This window comes from Agelaius phoeniceus, chromosome 6, assembly GCF_051311805.1.
Source record: "Agelaius phoeniceus isolate bAgePho1 chromosome 6, bAgePho1.hap1, whole genome shotgun sequence".
In the NCBI taxonomy this organism is placed as follows: domain Eukaryota; kingdom Metazoa; phylum Chordata; class Aves; order Passeriformes; family Icteridae; genus Agelaius; species Agelaius phoeniceus.
The window spans coordinates 27,860,253-27,878,129 of NC_135270.1; the positions used below are offsets into that span (position 1 = coordinate 27,860,253).

General features: G+C 41.3%; 2 protein-coding genes across 2 annotated transcripts in view; one reads left to right on the plus strand and one right to left on the minus strand.

Moving 5' to 3' along the window:
• Window positions 1–7,087, plus strand: part of STARD9 (StAR related lipid transfer domain containing 9) — a 93,961-nt gene extending 86,874 nt beyond the window's left edge. The window contains exons 27-34 of the mRNA XM_054635706.2: window positions 307–453; window positions 1,093–1,198; window positions 1,779–1,921; window positions 2,161–2,225; window positions 2,314–2,519; window positions 2,921–3,000; window positions 3,387–3,545; window positions 4,610–7,087. Of these exons, the coding sequence (XP_054491681.2) occupies window positions 307–453; window positions 1,093–1,198; window positions 1,779–1,921; window positions 2,161–2,225; window positions 2,314–2,519; window positions 2,921–3,000; window positions 3,387–3,545; window positions 4,610–4,711 (1,008 nt within the window). The 3' untranslated portion in view covers window positions 4,712–7,087. The remainder of the gene's footprint in view (window positions 1–306; window positions 454–1,092; window positions 1,199–1,778; window positions 1,922–2,160; window positions 2,226–2,313; window positions 2,520–2,920; window positions 3,001–3,386; window positions 3,546–4,609) is intronic.
• Window positions 7,088–8,459: 1,372 nt separating this feature from the next.
• CDAN1 (codanin 1) overlaps window positions 8,460–17,877 on the minus strand; it is a 31,831-nt gene continuing 22,413 nt past the window's right edge. Inside the window, exons 20-28 of the mRNA XM_054634975.2 lie at window positions 16,805–16,954; window positions 16,332–16,395; window positions 15,761–15,839; window positions 14,623–14,780; window positions 13,574–13,681; window positions 13,140–13,203; window positions 11,813–12,015; window positions 10,991–11,098; window positions 8,460–10,225 (exon numbers count right to left, since the gene is read on the minus strand). Of these exons, the coding sequence (XP_054490950.2) occupies window positions 10,100–10,225; window positions 10,991–11,098; window positions 11,813–12,015; window positions 13,140–13,203; window positions 13,574–13,681; window positions 14,623–14,780; window positions 15,761–15,839; window positions 16,332–16,395; window positions 16,805–16,954 (1,060 nt within the window). The 3' untranslated portion in view covers window positions 8,460–10,099. The remainder of the gene's footprint in view (window positions 10,226–10,990; window positions 11,099–11,812; window positions 12,016–13,139; window positions 13,204–13,573; window positions 13,682–14,622; window positions 14,781–15,760; window positions 15,840–16,331; window positions 16,396–16,804; window positions 16,955–17,877) is intronic.

Sequence of the window (17,877 nt, forward strand, 5' to 3'; positions counted from 1 at the left end):
AACCTTCCTCCTCTTAAGAGCATCCTAGCATTAATTTGATAGTCTGAACTCTCAAATGCAAAGAAAACAGCAAAAGCTGCGTTTTCCCAGACTGCCAAGTTCTACAGGGTCATTTACTCTATGGTTTATATGATCCCAGGCTTTCAAACAAACCTGCTTATTTAATGCTTTCTGTATGGCAAGTTTGTGTCAACACTTCTTGGAAGAAACTGGATTTCTTTAGATTCCTCTTTCAACTTTCAGTGCTGGGGTTTTTTGGTCTTGTTTTGTTTTGTTTCGTTTGCAATACTGTGATTCCTATTACAGGAAGAAGCAAGACTGAAGACTCTTGCAAGTACGAGCACTTTATGTACAGACTCCAGCCTCAGCCTGTCCTCTGGCCCAACATCTGGTTACAACAGCAGTAATACTGCCACATACACCACAAGTAACTTCAGCAGCCAGGAAGGGCAGGTGAGAAACCACTGCTGGGTGAGACTGATGTCCCCTGGTGCTTCAAGCACAGAGGTATAGTGTAGGAACAGAGATGGTTTTTGAGATGATTTGAATTCTGTCACAGCTATGAAGCAGGACATGTTGCAGTACCAGTACATAGAGGGGTGACATGGGGTGAGGGAGCACTTTGTAATGTAATTGCAAAGGTCAGTGACACTTATTTTGCGGGGAGTTTTTTTTGTAATTCATGGATGAAAAATCATATAGTTACTACTGCCTATGTAACTGTCAGAAATCTGTCAAATGTTTTAGAAATAGCAGGCCTTTTCTTGTGATAAATCTGATAGCATCTGATATTCTGAGTGACTCCCTCAGTGATACATGCATTGACTTGAGTTTCCATGTGTGAAAATGGACTTTCCTGAAGTCACTTCTGCAGTATGCACCCATGCTAGTTCCTTCCACTTGTTTTGCTAAATTTCCCAAGTTAAAGTATCATTTCATAACTAGGGGAAAGGCAAAGGGGTTGCCTTATGATAAAGAGAAGCTTCCAGCCTTGTAAGGTAGATTTGCTACTAATATTCCACTGCCTATGTAACACAAATTATTTTTCCCACTTCAAATGAACATTCCCACTTCTGCACTTTCTTAAATCAGGTTTCTTCTGGAAATACTTTGGTTACAAGGGATACACGAGGTCGCTCAGCTGTTAGAAATAGTCAGCTTTATACATTACAGCAATTGCCTAAGGATTCAACATTTGGTAAGTAAAACATACATTTGCTTCTTTTGAGTTGCATCCCAGAGCCTAATGAAATTTGTCATTTATACAAATCAATTTGAATCTGGATATTGCAAGGACATCCCTACCTTTACAGGAATTCAGAAAAATATCACCAACCACTAGCCAGAGCTTGCTTAGAATTTCTTTAAATATTAAATGGTGATTTGCTTCCTCTGAAGCCGGTCTTTTGATGTGGTAACATCAAAGTACAGCTTTTTCAGATAATATGAGGATAATATTTTGAATGAAGGAAGGAAGCAAGGGGTGTAGGGCCCAAATCTGTAATGAGTATAGAATTGTAAAAGCAAATTCTTATTTTTAGCCTCAAGAGTTAAGCTATTTTTCCTTTATGTGTCAATAACTGTTAAAATTGACAGATATAACTGTAGTGTAATTACCAACACACAGAATGTCTAGGCAAAGGATGTTATCACTCCTTCATTAGGATCAGATGGACTGGGGGTTCAGGCAGAGAGTTTAAGCCCCTACAATTTAAGAAGAGTGTTGGGGTTACATTTTAATTTTTTTATTACCTCTCTGGCTTTTCTATTTCCCGCAGAAGCCAGCAGAATTCAGCCACCTCTTCCTTCAAATGGCACCAGCTGTAGGTTCACTCATGGATTAACTATTTCTGTCAACTCCTCTTCAACAAAAGGATACCAAGATTTATCCAAACATATCCTGGCTAATGCTACCACTGAGGTAAGTAAAAGCAGAGCTTTCACTTATTCCTTCTGGAAGTTGTAGCAAAAATGGGTGGGACAAGTCTTGTCCTACATCACAAACAGTTACCTATTTGTCAGGTACAGACACACACACTGAACAATTTTGAAGGATGGGTGAAAGTAAGCCAGGCTGCAGCCATGTGGTGCAGAAGAGAGTGTGGGGTGTTAGCTGGAATGTTTGAGTGAAGCTGGTGTCATTTGTCATTGTTTTCTAAGGTAATGGCAGCATGCTCTCAGAACCTGAGGAACCTCTACACGTGCCAAGCAGCAGCTGGGTGGAAGTAAGTTTATGGCAGGTCTGTGCCAGGGGAGGCCTTTCTCTGCGCCTGGCCCTCTTGAGGGCAAATACCTTTTGTTTGCCTTTGACAGATACCAGTGTACAGAAAAAGAGGTGCAGGTGTACTACAAAGTCTTCCCTTCAGCAACAAGGCACGGATTTCTGGGAGCAGGAGTGATAGAAAGGCCTCTTCCCTTTGTGTGGGGACTGGTGAGAGATCCTGGCAAGAGGCATCTCTATGACAGCTCTATCAATACAGCTCGAATACACAAGAAGGTAACCAGCCACATCCACCTGGGTGAGTATCCTCACACATAGCACATGACAATCACCAGCACCATCCTGGCTGGATGTAGGCAGCCAGGAAGAAAGTTAAAGGCTTCTTATTCCATTTTTTTAGGTGTAAATAAACAATTTCATTATTTAATATGGGAGCTTCAGCTTTGCAAGACTTTTCCAAAGCTGATATTAAACACATCTTGCTGTGAAGTGCAGCTAGAGACAGTGGTTTGAAGTAAAGATAAACCTGAAGTAGCTTGAAAAAGCATTTTAAATATGTATTACAGCATATGAATTAGAGCTATGCTCCCAGGCAGCAAGTCAAAATAAAATATGTATGTCCATGTAAGGTGTGGGGAAAATTGTGACAAGTTGAAGTCGTCAAAGTCTAATTCCCCTTCCTTATTTTTTTTTCCCCAGTATATTTAGTGACTGACACCTCCCTATGTTACCTAAAGCAGCCCCGGGATTTCTGCTGCATTACTGCAGAAGCCAAAGAGGTAAAGTGAACATTCTGTCTGCAACACAGAGGAGTTGTTCTGATATCCTGGTTCAAGAAAAAAGGAAAGAAAGAAGTCAATCTCCATATCTGCAGGGGTGCCAGTGTAGCAGGAAGGAAAGACATGCCAGTATCACACAAGTGAATTATGTGTAAAACCCTCTTGTGAATGACAATTGCCAACCAAGGCCCATCAGAGAGTAACACAAGTGTCACACAGTATACTCTGGTTGCAAACACACAGGATTTTGACAAAAACATTTAATAGATAAGAGAGTAGTAATTTTTCATGTTAAGTAAGCGATGTGAGAAATATACCTTGTGGCAAACAAAGAAAACATTGCTATATTTTTCAAATTGTCATCTTTACACCTTGTCTATGTGCAGGAGAACTTGTCTGTCCTGGCTATTCAGTCTGTCTATGATGCATCCATGCCTCAGCCTTGTAAAGAAGCAGTGAGAGGGGAGATTTTGCCAAGTGCTTGGATACTGGAACCTGACATAGTGAATGGAAGAGAGATCACCAGAGTTATTTACATGGCGCAGGTAAGGATTTTTCTTTATGTCCAACTTTGAATGCAAAAAGCTCTTACATAGCAGAACACTTAAGAGCTGGTAAGCAACAAAAAACACAATCATTATGTTATGGTCCATGCACCTTATGAAGTGACCACAAAGTCACCTCTTTCACACTTCTCAATGCAGAGACTCTTACTAGGATTGTGTTTCAGAACACATTCCCAAGCTTTTACAGCATTCAATGCTGCTTCCTTGGATATCAAGGTCTTCTGTAAAGGTTTATTAGCAATTTTAGTATATGCTGTGCTCATGTGGAGAGCCAATATGGGGAGTCTTGTTTGCATTTGCACCTTGCTGTGGACACAGGAAGTCCACCTTGGGTTATACTATTTTCAAAATCCCTGAAAATATTTGGTGCATTTTTCTAACCAAAGTCTTTAATTCTTCACACTTGATAAGATTATAATTTTCATATTCTTAACTGGAATCCTAATCTTGACTTCTCTTTTGTATCTATTATCTATTTTTTAGACTTATTTGAAAAGTAGGCTCACTTCGAGGCAGGGGTACTAAGTATTTAAAAATGTCCAGAAGCGCATGTTTTAATGTATAAAATTTATTTAAATGCTTATGTAGCGATAAATTCCATTAGTCCTTTAAACTCACCTATTTAAAACTTAAGAAACATTTTTTAAAATATCATTAATTAGCACATGGATTTTACAATGCATAGGTGAAATGTATATATGTGTTTTAAAATTTTATATGCATTTTATATTGCCCTTTAGTGTATGCATATACATTTTCAGTAACACTTTGTGTCTCAAACTAGTAAACTTTAATCCAAGCTCAAACTCAAAAGCAATGTGGGTCATACCTGCTAGAAGCAACATCAAATAGCAAAGTTTTGAAAGTCTGTGGAGTGTCGGGAAGAAAAAGATACAAACCACACAGTAATGATGGCATTTGGCTGTTAACTACTTTTGTGCCCAGCACATCCTCACTAAATCAGAGCTCTTCCAGACAGGAGAAATGTTCTGTTTAAGGCAGGTACAGACTCCAAGCTGCAGCCTTTCCTCTACTCCCTGCAGGTGGACCTTGGTGCCCCGGCCATCCCCGCCAGGCTCCTGAGCTCCGTGGCGAAGCGGCAGCCCCTGGTGATCGCTCAGCTGGCTCATCTGCTCACTGCTTAGTGCTGCTGCACCTGCGGGCACTGAAGAGCCCCTGAGAGCTCACAGGGACACACCACTGTCAGAAAGTGCCATGGAAAATGCTGCCTCCTGAGGCAGCCACCACCAGCCCTCACTTCAGGAGCCTGGCTGCTACTGCTGGACTATATGGAAGTGCAGTTAGAGAAAAGGATCATTTGCTTTAGCCAACACCACTTATAAGAAATGCAGCAAGTTTAGTGGGGAACCTCTCCTCCTGGAAACAGCAGTGGAAAACCTCCATGGAAGAGAAGAAAGGTGTACTGCTCTATAAAGAGCAGAGGAAGAGACTTTACTTTACAATAGCCAGAATCATAGAGCATATTACTTAACTCCTGTTTCCAAGCAGCTTCAGAGATCAACTCCTTTCTTTAAGTAAGTTTAGGCTGGAAGCGGTATCTGTATGGCTTGAGACCTTTTACAAGCTCTTAAGCAGGGCTGCAAAGCCACATTCTAATGATGGATAAGAACCAAATGCAGAATTCCTGACTGTGTAGATAAATCATTTATCTTAGCTGGCTGCCTGCTCCCTTCCCCTTGAAGAGGGAAGTCAAAGCAGCGCAATATTCACTAGTCATCTACACCCTGGATAGATTTTTTCATGAATTTGCTGACTGCTTGCAGCCAGTGTAAGGTGTTTCAGATTGCCACTACACTATGCAGCATCAGTGGGCACCACCATACCTCAGGACACAGTTTTACTGTACTGCAGAATCAGGTGCTTTGAAACAAAGAAACCAAACCACTCTACACAGTGACACTGTCACAAATAGATTAGTACTCAGTAATCAGCTTGTTCCTAGAATTTAAGTCCTGCAAGTAAGAGTAGCTCCAACACTTTTCCATAATGGCTTTGCCCATCAGCCCTTCTACACTTGCACCCAAATGCATTAGGATCTGATAATATAGCCTGGTCATAGTCTTACCACACTTCTTTGTTCATAATGTGACCAGCTGTCTCACTGTAGCAAATACAGACTCTTCCCATTCAATTACCTCATGGGACTTCTGTGGCACTTAGTCCAACAATGCTGCTGTCAGGCTTTACACGTTTGTTCAACACAATCCCTAGCTGGGTCACATGTTCCTAAATTTAAGCAAAACCACAACCACCTCAAATATCCAAATACCTTCATTTAATTCTTCAGCACAACAGTACAGAATCACTTTAGATATATCTAAGCAATAAAAGCTGCTGTGTTATGCTTTCATTAGCTAAAAAAAAGCCCACACTGTTCAGAAAGCTCTTGCACTTTGAATTTGTCAAGTGAGACGTGTACTCAAGCATCCACCCCACTGCAGCCAGTGCCTGCTATTTTAACAGTTACTTTCAATACATGGTGCATTTTCCCAGCACACGGTGAAGTTAGCTGCACTTCCCACCTTTGAGTTCAAGAGCCAAGATCTACTTTTACTCTATTTTTTGACAGGTGTAATTTTGGCTCTCAGCTTCTATGTTACTTCCTGTTACTAATATAGTGAGTTTTAAATGAAAAGACAATAGCTATTTTGAATTGCTACTTAAAAATATAGCAGTTTTGATACATACCTGCCCAAGCCTTCCTCCTTTAACTAGATCAGGGAGGGTAACAAAACCTTTCACTTACAAATTTGCTTTGTTTCATCTTTGGCTAGTCATGGCTACAATCTTAACACCAATATATTAGTGGGGTTTTTTTGGTGAGGTGCAGCATTTTGCTAAAAGCCTGAGTCACAGCATGGTTCACTTTGAGCATCACACCTTACACAGCCCCTCAAGGAAGAATGGGTAAGCTGTCACAGTTTTCTGCAACTGAGCAAAATGACAGCTTTCCAGACATGTCAATGTCCTCCCTCCAGTGGAAACCCAGAAGGAAGAGCAGACAAGGCAGTACAGTAAAGCCCCCGGAAAAATGAGCAGAACCAGCAGCCTGGGATATTGGCTCTGTCCCCAGTGCTGCTCCTGTAGCTTTCCAGAGGAGATTAGGGGAGGTCTTCATACAACCTACTACAGATTTGCTCAGCGCTTTGCTTTTTTTCCCTTTTATTTTGGACATGGCACTAGTGATAAAACAGGTTTTGTAGGAAAAACATCTTGGGGGACTCCTGTTGATCAATGATGCCAGTGCCTATGAAGGATAGTGTCTTATTGTACAGTGCATCAGATGTTTATTTTTATATATACTTAAATTTTTTTTCTACGTTTACAAATTAAGTTATTTATATATGCTTGGTTTGAAGCGTTTTTATATGCTATCAAAGCTAAGTTTTATTTTTATCGGTATTGAATTAATGTAACTTTTTTTTAATACAGTCTTCAATTGATACTAAAAAGCCTATTTATATGAATGTTTTCTTTTGCAAATACAACATTTTTTGGTACTTGCTAATGTATGGCATCGGTTTGTTTGGAAGGAAGAAACAAAGGCCCAGCAGATATCAAATTTGTTTCTCTACAACAGGCTAAAACCAATTTCCTTTAAGTTACTGCTGAGCAGCAGATGATCAAACCAATTATATTGTACCACCTAGGGTTGCATCTCTGCTCCTAAATCAAGGGTTGCTATTTTCATATCCACAATAAATGGTATTTTCTACACAAGAAAATGTGCCCCACCTTATTTTGCTCCAGCTAAGATACCCATCTATGGAACTATGCTGGATAGAAAATCAACACAAAGGCAAGTTTGTGATAACAGACGTAGGTCTCCTACTTACCTGCTGAGGACTGAGCATGGAATATGAACTTCTGCCACAGGAATCAAGAAGCCAGTCACTGCTTAAAGTGGGGTTCTGTGACAGTGCTTTCTCCAAGCAAAGGGGGGTTTGTTTGGTTATTTAAAAAAAAAAAAAAGTTGGGTGAAGCTTCTTCCCGAGTCCTGTTACACAACTCCCCAGATCAGCACATTCAGAAGGATGTTAATATAACACCATTTTTCCTAATTCTCTTTTGAGACCTTTGAGTTTGCAATAGGAAAGACTGGCAGAAGAAAGGCCACACCCTCAGAGCTGGCTTTCAGTGAGCTCCTGCTCTCTTGCCTGCAGCACCTCTGGCACCAGCAGCAGTGCCCAGAACAGAGGGACAGTCCCTGAGGGACTCACACTGAGAGAAAGCCGCCAGCCCGGGGGGCTGCAGGGCCGTGTCCTCACACATGGTCCCACAGCCAGGTGTCCACAGGCAGAAAAGCTGTGCTGCACACCTGCCCCTGGGCCTTGGATACAGAGTGGGGTATCTGGTTTTACACAGCAAATGTGCCTGCCACTGTGGATGCCCAAGAACCAGCATCACTGCATTAAGTCATAAGAACACAGGAACAGGGGTGTTCCTTACCTGCTGGGTCCCACTGCAGAAGTGTCTCCAGCCCCATAGGGCACAACTGTGTTCTCTGGTCACGGGAAAGTGCTCCTGGGGCTTGGTCACCTTTTAAATAAAGAGAAGGATAATTCCAGTATGCTGAGTTCATGAAGATGGCTGTGGCCAGAGTAGCTATGCAAACAGTTTTATAACACCCAAATAAAATCCATGCCAGAACCAAAAGCACTTTTTTTGAAACTCTTATGGATTCCAGCTTCTCCCCCTTTCACCACCCTGCCCTCCCTTACATAGCAAAGTAGATTTCTATTTCAGCAGAAGTTCAACAGGCCAGACGGGAGGTCTGTGCTGCACTTTGTCTGCCCCATGCTTTGTGGCAAGGTTCCCATTTTGTTCTTCAGCCTAATACCAAGACGTTCTCTACTGACACCTTGAACACAAGACAAGACACTTAATAATGTTTATTATGGCAACAATTTCAAATGAAATCTGCAGCAAAACATCACATAATACTCAGCCTCAGGGAGCAGGTATGGCATGATATGGTGTACTTGCTCTTCAATTTGTATTGAATTGCTCCATTTGTATTTGTATTGCAGCACGCCTACTTTTGGGGACTCTTTCATTCACATCAGAAAAGCCCCTAAAAAGAGGAATGCAGGTGGAACCTGCCAAATCTTTCAATACAGTGCTTAGTGAACAAGACAAGAAAAATTACAATATAGGTCAGACACTAATGTGCCTCTGTGATTTCTCTTTCTGTATCACATATTTTAACAGAAGCCACAATTCTACGCAATCAGTCCTGTCTGTAGTTTTGCTTCAATCACTAACTCCAAGATGTTACCTTTTCTCACCTTGTACAGGGAAGAGGTTAGTTAATTAGCAAGCTAAACAGCCCTGGGCTTCACCTTGTCCAGAGGCTGTTCTTAAGTAACACAGAACTTGCTTTCTGGAAAAAGCTACAGAAATAGGACACTCCCAGACAAAAGAAAATAATGTCCTCACTGCTTTGGGGCAGGGGGAGGCAATCCCATGAGACAGCTGATGAGCACCTAAACATATTCTGCTACTCACCAGCAATCCCTGTCCCAAACCTCAGTTCAAGGAAATACTTGGGAAGAAGGAAATGAACAGGAGGTCACACTCTTGGAGTGACCATCTGTCTGTAAGGGCAGAAAATGCCCACTGTCCTCCAAGAAATGGGCCCCTTTCAAAACCGACTCTCCAGAGAACATCACAGTGCTTCTTCACTTTGTCTGCTTTTCCAGGCTGTTGCTCTCTTGCTGCAGCACTTCCTGACTGATAAAACCCAAACTCAAGGCAAGAAAAATTATAAAAAAACAGTGAGTAGCGGCCAGATTTTATGTTCACAACTATAAAAGTGTCTAAAAAATACTGTCTTCAGTAAAAAATATAAACAGATATTTTATTCCTTATTTCTATGAAAAACCCTGGGAATTGCAAGTTCTGTTTCCAATAAGAGATGGAAAAACACTTAAGCATCCTTTAGGAATAATGCCATCAATGGTCACGGGGATTTATTTAATATGGTTTAACTTCTAAAATCAGTCTTAAAAAATTAAAATCAAACCTTCAACACTGAGCTTACAATGAAAAATAAATATAGGCACATCTCTGTGTCATATAGGTTCACCTCTTCCTTCCTCTGACTGTAGAGGCTTTGTTAAAAGACAACATGAGAAGTCACACTGAGTTAAGAGACAGCCACCAAGAAACCATCTCTCTGATCACAAAGTAACTTGAGTTGATTCCTGGGTTTGGTCACAGCTGTTGCTGCACAAATACAAAAAGTGTCTCTGAGTCCAAAGAACAGCTGCTCTGAGATACAATCAAGGTGCTTAAAAGATTTTTGATTTGGAGATCCATTTGCTGATGTGAATCCTTCAGCAGAGTCACCATGGCAAAATGTCCATGACAGAAAGCCCAATGCAGGTTTTGCACAAAGTGCCCTCTTAGCTTCAGTATGCTCCCAGCAAAGAGCTCCCAATCCTTTCAGAAACACTGAAAATTCCATTTGCATCTTCACTAGTAATTTTTGTCCACAGAGTCCACCTCTGCTAACTTTGTGTGGTCATAGTAGCTAGAGATTGTCTGGTCAGCTCACAAGGGTTAGTCCTATGCTCCTCCATCTGATGTTCTGATACAAATACTCGGGACAGCTTTTTCAGGTCTTTTACAAAATCCTGCAACAAACAGACACAAACCAGAGAACCCTTAGTAATGCAAACAAAAGAGACTGACTTAATTTTTCCATAAAGAAAAATTTATGTTTAACAAGGTTAAAGATGTTGATGGTTTTCCAGTGCAAAAACCTAGAGGAACTACAGAACTGACTGCAATGATGAATGCCTGCAGACATTCCCAGTCTCCCCTCTGATGCCCACACCCCTTCTCAGACAAGATCAGTGCTACAATTTAAATGGTTAAAACTGCTCCAACCTGCAAGTGCTCAGCCTTGGAATACTGTCCATTTTTAGCAAGGCATTTGGGTGGATTCCTACATTTTGATTATGGCCAGAATAGTGAGGTTCCTCTAGAACATTCCAAATGCTCTCACACTCTGGTGGTAGGAGGCACAGGGATATAAGTGCAAGACTGCTCAGTTAAGACAGTTCCCAACACGTCATTCTCAGCTGGAAAGCAGCAAGCACACTCAGGCTAGAACTGAGAACTGGTAACTGAGCCAGCTGGTCTCCAAACTGGTTTACAATTTTCTTGGAAATGTTTCCACTGCATGGGCAATGGTGGATTCACACAAGTACAGCTTTCAGCCAAACACTAGCAACAGAGACAAGCTTGTTGGAAACCAGTCCTTCCTTAGCATTAAGCAGGAACAACAGATGGGAAGGTTATGGGCCTTAGCCATATTAAATAGAAATACAAGGATTTTCTGTTTACATAGCTTTACCTTTTATTTTATTTATTGTCTGTGCATATCTAATACTTACTGAGGGCCAAGGGAGCTCTTCGAGGATATGCAGGCAACTCTGGATTTCTCTAGTTCTCATTAGTTCATGTTCTATAAGACCATGAAGAAGGAAAAGGAACAAATCCCACTGCACAAGAGAAGAAAATACCAACAACTCAAAAAGAAATGGATTGTGTGTTTGTTTCTTTATCCATGTATAATTCACACTTTTCTTTTTGCATCAGAACATGGGAAAAAGGAGCAAGCACATTATCTATCTGCGTGTGACAATGAGGGCAAGAGTAATGTCCAGAATGAATGAACACAATTCCTTCAGTTCATACATTGATTTTCTTCTACCATAAAATAAGTATATGGTACTATAAATTCTCCATCCATAAACACACCAAGAATTTAATTCCTGCCTGATCAAGAACAGTGTGAAAAATTATTTCTTTAATTCCTGAAATAAGCTGGGTTTAGCCTGCAATTAAATAGGGTGATTTTCAGCTTTTGTTGGGGTGCTTGTAACACCAACACACATGCAGAAATGCAAGCTGATAAAAGGCACAGGGATGCAACCAATGACAGTCACGTGTCCAGCCCTTGCAATATCCCAGGCCAAATGGGCCATTTTGCCATTGGCTCCTAACCAAAACTGTGCCTTCCTGAGAGCCCCCCAAGGCAGGCACCAACCCCTGATAAGCTGTACACATCCCTCTCTTTCACTGCCCCACAGAAACAAGGCTGATCCGCTGCCCAAACCCTGCTGCCTCAGTCACACGAGCCCCAGTGAGCACTGTGGGCTGGCAGAATTCCTACACAAATCCCAGCCTGCCCCACACATCAGAACGAGCTTTACCTCCCGCTGCTTGGCTTCTGCAAGATAACCCATGTTCTTCTTGCTGAAGATCAGCTGCACAGGCACAGATGTCCCAAAGTCTTCCTTCCAGATGGAGAACAGCAGCTTTAGGAGGCCATAGGTGGGATTGTTCTTTACAGGCAGCCTCTCAGGGCTCTTCTCTGGGGATTTGATCCCAAGACTCAGAGGAACACGATCTGAAACTAAGAGGAGGAGGAAAAATGAACTCCTATAGCTGCATTATTTCCTTTTCTAGTCATCATCTTGGTTCAGCAGCACAATTAGGGAGAAGAAACCAGTGAACCTAAGAGGAATGGAGTTTGGAAATATTAGCTCAGTATTTCAAAATTATGACCTTTGAAACTATACAGACAGAATGACATAGGAAGAGATTTCTATTCCTCAGACAAAGAACACCAACTGGTTGGAATATAGGCCCAAGTCCTGAAAGTCAGCCTAATATTTAGTCAAAGAGAACCTAGGTGTTGCTGCAAAGGAGAGAAGAGTAGCACAGTTAAACATTTAAGTCTATAGACAGACTGAACAGTTGTCCATAGTTTAAACTATAGGCAGATTTACATGACTTCACACAAGTGAAAGCAAAACTGAACAGTGTTTAACTGCAAATGAACATAAACAGAAGGAAGATAGCAGTTCTTCCTTGGTACAGTCTAATGGAATGGGACAGGTTGACACTGCTGCTCCCAGAATAAATTTCACAATATTCAGATGTGAACTGCCTTCTGGAAAGACAAATTATGTATAAAACTTCTAAAGATGATTCTAAACGCACAAAATTAGAAGGCTGCCCATGAAGAACACACCTGTGTTGAGATCACAAGCTCCTGCTCAAAGAAAAACTGTGTTTACACATCAGAGCAAGAGAAAAAAACAGACTGAAAATGTTCACAGGAGTCATAATACAAAAAAAAAATTACTTCCGTTCCTTCCCTAAAAAAAGTCATAAAAACATAATTTAATGGAAAAGGCCCTTACTTTTAGTGAAAAAAGCCCAAACTCTACCACAATTTTTCAGAGGCAGAAATACTGGAAAACATATCCCATATTTAACTGAAGGTGTCAATAAATAAAAAACAACAGATGTGAAACAGATCACAGGGATGGTTAGTCACTGAACAACTCTGTTTTGCAGAATGTAAATGGGAATAAGAGTAACCACCCAAACTGACAGAAAAAAATCTTCAGACTCAGTGGCACTAAAGAGAATTAAATATCCATGAGCTCTTAACACTTGTATCTCTGACCTCAAGGATCTAAGAGAACTCTAATAACAGATTTCAGTCTTAAATAGCTTATCATAACTTACCCAGCAAAGATGCCAACTCAACCGTGCACTTGGCCAGCTGCTGTTCCGATGTGGGACATACGAACTGGAAAACACAAAAAAAAAGTTATATTTTTTTTTCCCCATAAAGCTGACTGGACAAAACAGGGCTTCACAAGGGATAAAAAATACCCAAGAAGCACAGGGAATTTACATCAAGAAGCACAGAGCTGTAATGAGGAGGCCACTAAAGACTGAAAGACAAAATGGTCATATATGAAAAGGGGATTCACAAACTGAAGTAACAAGCAGATCTACACAGTCTAAAAAAATGCAGTGCAATTGCCACATTTGAGCTCAAATAAAAACCTCTCAACTGAACTCAACTATGAGGCAAAGAAATTAAATTTTTACAGGTATCAAGACAGCCCAAAGTGATTCAAAGGGAGTTTATGCTGCTTTTTTACATCTTTTACCTTTCTGCATCGAAGTGTCTGACTCAACCTTCCCAGCAAGCACTCCAGCCACACACAGTCAACCACTTCACCCTCCTCCCGTGGGCCCACAGCAACACAGAGAACATCCTTGATGAGAAAGACAACAGTAACACACACATTAGTATCCTGCTCTTCCACAAACAGATCCTTAGACCTGTGACAGAGCAGTTCATAAACAGTTCTTGGGTCCTCATTAAAACCAGAACCTAAATTAGTATAGATATATTTCATAAGACAGAGTAAAGCTGATTTTCCACAGCCTTACCAAGATCTCATTTTCTAGCACAGTTCTCACTAATGTTACGAAGTAAAACTCAATGCTGGCAACAAATTCATATTTCTTAAAAGTACTAGCACTGAAAGCTCTAAATAAATTTCACAGCACAGCAAGCAGTGCAGGGTAGAAGTGCTACAGAAATCCAGACCCCTCTTACATTGTCAGGGAAGCTGCAGTGCCAACCCAGAGGTTTCCTCATACAAATTACCTTCCTTTTTTTAGCACAAGCAAGAAAGCATTAAAGGATGTGAACTCATTTTCACACAACTGCTGGAAAGCAATGACAGTGATAACCAGCATTACTTGTCTGTCAAGCAGACAAACAGCTGCAAAAAATACAGTCAGAACACGCAACAGTAAAAGGAGAGGAGTTCAGAATTCTTTTCCTTATGGGGTGCATACGTTAAACGATTGTGAAATTGCACACAATACCATGGGGTGTGCACTGTGGTTTCCATCCTACTCATATCAAAAGTCCACACTGCCATGCTACCAGAAATCCTGTATTTGAGACAGCACTCCTAGCAGGGAACTCTGATCTAGACACAGCAAGCAGGGGTTGGAAAAAACCTGAGAACTTTTTATGATGCTTCCCAAGCACTCCCCACAGCCACCTCCTCAGAACCAGAACATTCTCTTAAAAAAACCACCAAACAATCAAAGAAAACCCCACAAAACAGCAACAAAAACAAACCACAAAAGCACCAATGTGAAAAACAGAAAGGCAAGCCAGGAAGTGAATACCATGTACCTTAATCTCATTGATGATCTGGGAGGGAAATGGAGCACAGTGCTGACAGCCTGGAGGACAGTCCCTTCTCAACTCAAGAGCATCCTCGCCTGGCAATGGAAATCCTGGGACTTTCAGCATTCTGTTGAAGGTTGCCTTCACTTCCCTTTTGATGAGTGCTATAGAGAACAGAACAAATCCTGTCTGCTTCAGTTTTTGTCTCCACTGAAGCAGAGAATCATTTCCAAACACTCTTAGCCTTTCATTCCAAGGGCCACAGTGTACATTTTCAACCCCCTCTCTCTGACCTCCTACTATATTTAATGTGCAGAGGCAAATCTGGAGAGGATGTACTAATCCACAGCTGTAGAAGACAGCCACCCATCACTACCAGGTACAACTGGCAACTCATCTCACTTCCCATAAAAGTATTTCCATGGGTTTAACAAACACAGTAGCTAAGACAGAAGGCAATGCCAAAGTAGAAAGCTGATTCAGTGTGATCATGCTAGTTCAACCACTGTGCCCATAAAAACCATATGTCTTCTACCAAAATACATTTTGATCAGCATCCAAAACACTAAACTCCTGTGGCTGCAAATGGTACTTGGACATTCCTCCCCAGGCTTTTGGCCCAACCTCTTGAAAAAATGGGTTTTCAGAGCTTCTGAAGAGTTGCCAGTGCAGTATTACAGAATAAAAAGACTACATTTGCCTTCAGCCTGCAGAAAATGCACCCAGTCCAAGAAGTGTTTGTTTTACAGGAGATTTCAGAAGCACTCTGTAGATGTGACCATAAGATGGTTTGAGAGAGCAGTTGTCTGTACTCACTGGAAGTGCTAAGACAACTTCAGCCTAGATGACATTTCCAGAAGCATTTCCACAGCATTTACTCTCATCATCCTACAAGACTCCATAACTAAAAATGACTACCATGGGCCAAGCCCAAAAGATCCCCAAAGAAGGTTCTTAGAGCTAGAAATAATTTCTATTCTTCCTAAACAAGGAGGAACAGAGCAACTGCATACTTTCCACTAAAAAAAAAAAAACAAAAAATGAATAGGACCAAGTACTTTATAACACTGTCTGTCCCTTGATCTCAGAAAAAAACAGCACAATGCACAGGTTAGAAGCTCCAGCTCAAGGTAAAAACACTCACCTGCAATGTTGGCAGAGAGCCAGCCACAGGCTCTCTCAGTAGCCAGCTCCACCGCAATGTTTTCTGCACTACTTAAAACCTTTACAGGGAGGATAACAAATCATTGGAGATTTACTATCAGCCACAGCACTGCAGTCAGTGAAAATTCAGAAGGAAGTCTAGAGGAAAAAGCTTAATTTTGGCATGGAACAATTAAACTGAACACCACCACCTCTATGGAAACAGCTGGTTTGAGCAATACAACTGAGCCATTTTGATTTTCCGAAAACCTCATCAACTTCTACAAGAAGTTGATGCTAAAACAAATGCATTATCATTGCAAAATAAATGCAATTTCTATAACATTCTAGCCTCATTAGTCAGCTCTGAGCTGGAGTATCACTTTACCCACAATATGCAAGGCAGCCCAGTAGAAGTGACTCTTCTTAGCTATCACTCAGTCCTCCCACAAGGGCATCAATAGATTTTCTTTACCTGATCTATTAAGGGATAAGTGAAGCAGTGATGGAAAAATGGTAATGATCCAGACTTAAGGTCAAGGCTTTTAATGAGTTTTAGGGAAAATACATACTGCTGCAGATGTCTCTTCTGGCAACAACACTCTTACTGCCTCAGGACCTTTTGTTTTGCAAAATCTACAAGAAAAGGAAGAAAGTGTGCCACAGGGTTAGTCTAGGTTCTTGGACAACACTCAGAGGTTCATTATGTAGCAATGCAATAAATCAGACTAAAAGAACAAGACAAGGAAAGGGTAATTACAAGCAACTAAGCTGCAATATCAATTTTCCAAAGAGGAGAAATACAATAGCTGCAGCGGATGTCTGTTTGGAGCAGAGGGACACACAGCACCTTTATTCCTTTCTACAAACACAGTATTAACTGGCTGGAGCACAGCAGACACTCACCATAAGAAGAGCAGAGGGTTTATAATTACCAGAACCTGAGCATGAGGTCAAGCTAAATTAGGCTTATAGATTCTGCAGTAAGAAGAGATAGGATGTTTATGTTTAAATATAACATGTTTAAATAACTTTTCCTCCTTACTCTCTGCCTTTGATGAGTGCCTGGGCCCCTTCCTCATACAGATGAGTGCACACCTCTTCCAGCAGTTTGTCATTATTAACATCCTCATCCTTCACTTTATCTTGCAACATGGCTTCAGCCCTTTGAACTAGCTCTGCTACCAGTGTTGCCCTGCAACAAAACAAAGAACAATCAGGCAGATTGAAATCAATACAAGAAACAGTGCACACTAAGTGCACTCATCTCTTCTCCCCAGGTTAGGGGCATACCCATCTCATATGCAATAAGTCACTCTGCTAAAAACAAATCAATCATGCTGTATCATCTATATCATCTCCTTGTTTTGTGTGTATGGAAGACAACAGCAATGAAGACACCAAAACAGTACTAAGATTCAAGAGTCAAAAGCCTTTAGGTTTTACCAAAAACTTTTTTGGTTACAGGTCTCCTTTCTGGTAGCATTACCCTTGTATGCTCAATTGATAGTGCTCAGAAGCTCAAAGATGTCAGCAGCAGCCCACTGCAACCACCATTCCTTGGGGCTGATAACATTTAATGCCTTCAGCAAGCTTGACAACAGATCAGTGCAAACTGAGCAAGCTCATGAGCTGGAGGGTAGGGCCACCACACAGGAGGGCTGTGAAAAGAGGGAGAAATGGGGCTGACTGTGCATCTGTACAGGCTGGGGTCTACTGGCTACAGAGCAGCTCTGCAGAAAGGACCTGGGGTTCCCACAACAAGGGAAGGGAGTTAGGAGTGTCCAAAGAAAGCCAACCTTATACTGGGTTGACAATAGCAATAGTGCAGCCAGCAAGTCAAGGGAAGTTACTGCTTCCCTCATCACTGTGAAGCTGCATCTGGAGTATTGTGTCCAGCTTTGGGATCTCAGGACAAGAAAGCCATTGAGAATTTGAGTAACTGCAGGAGAAAAGAAAAAAATTATTAAAATAGCTGGGATGCTAGAGCCCATACCTACAAGGAGGAGTCAGTTTCACCTAGCCTGGAGACAAGAAATAGCTGAAGGGAGAAGGAAATTTACAGAAGACAGAACAAGACTTCCAGGAAGAGCACTGCTAAAGATTGACAGGAATATC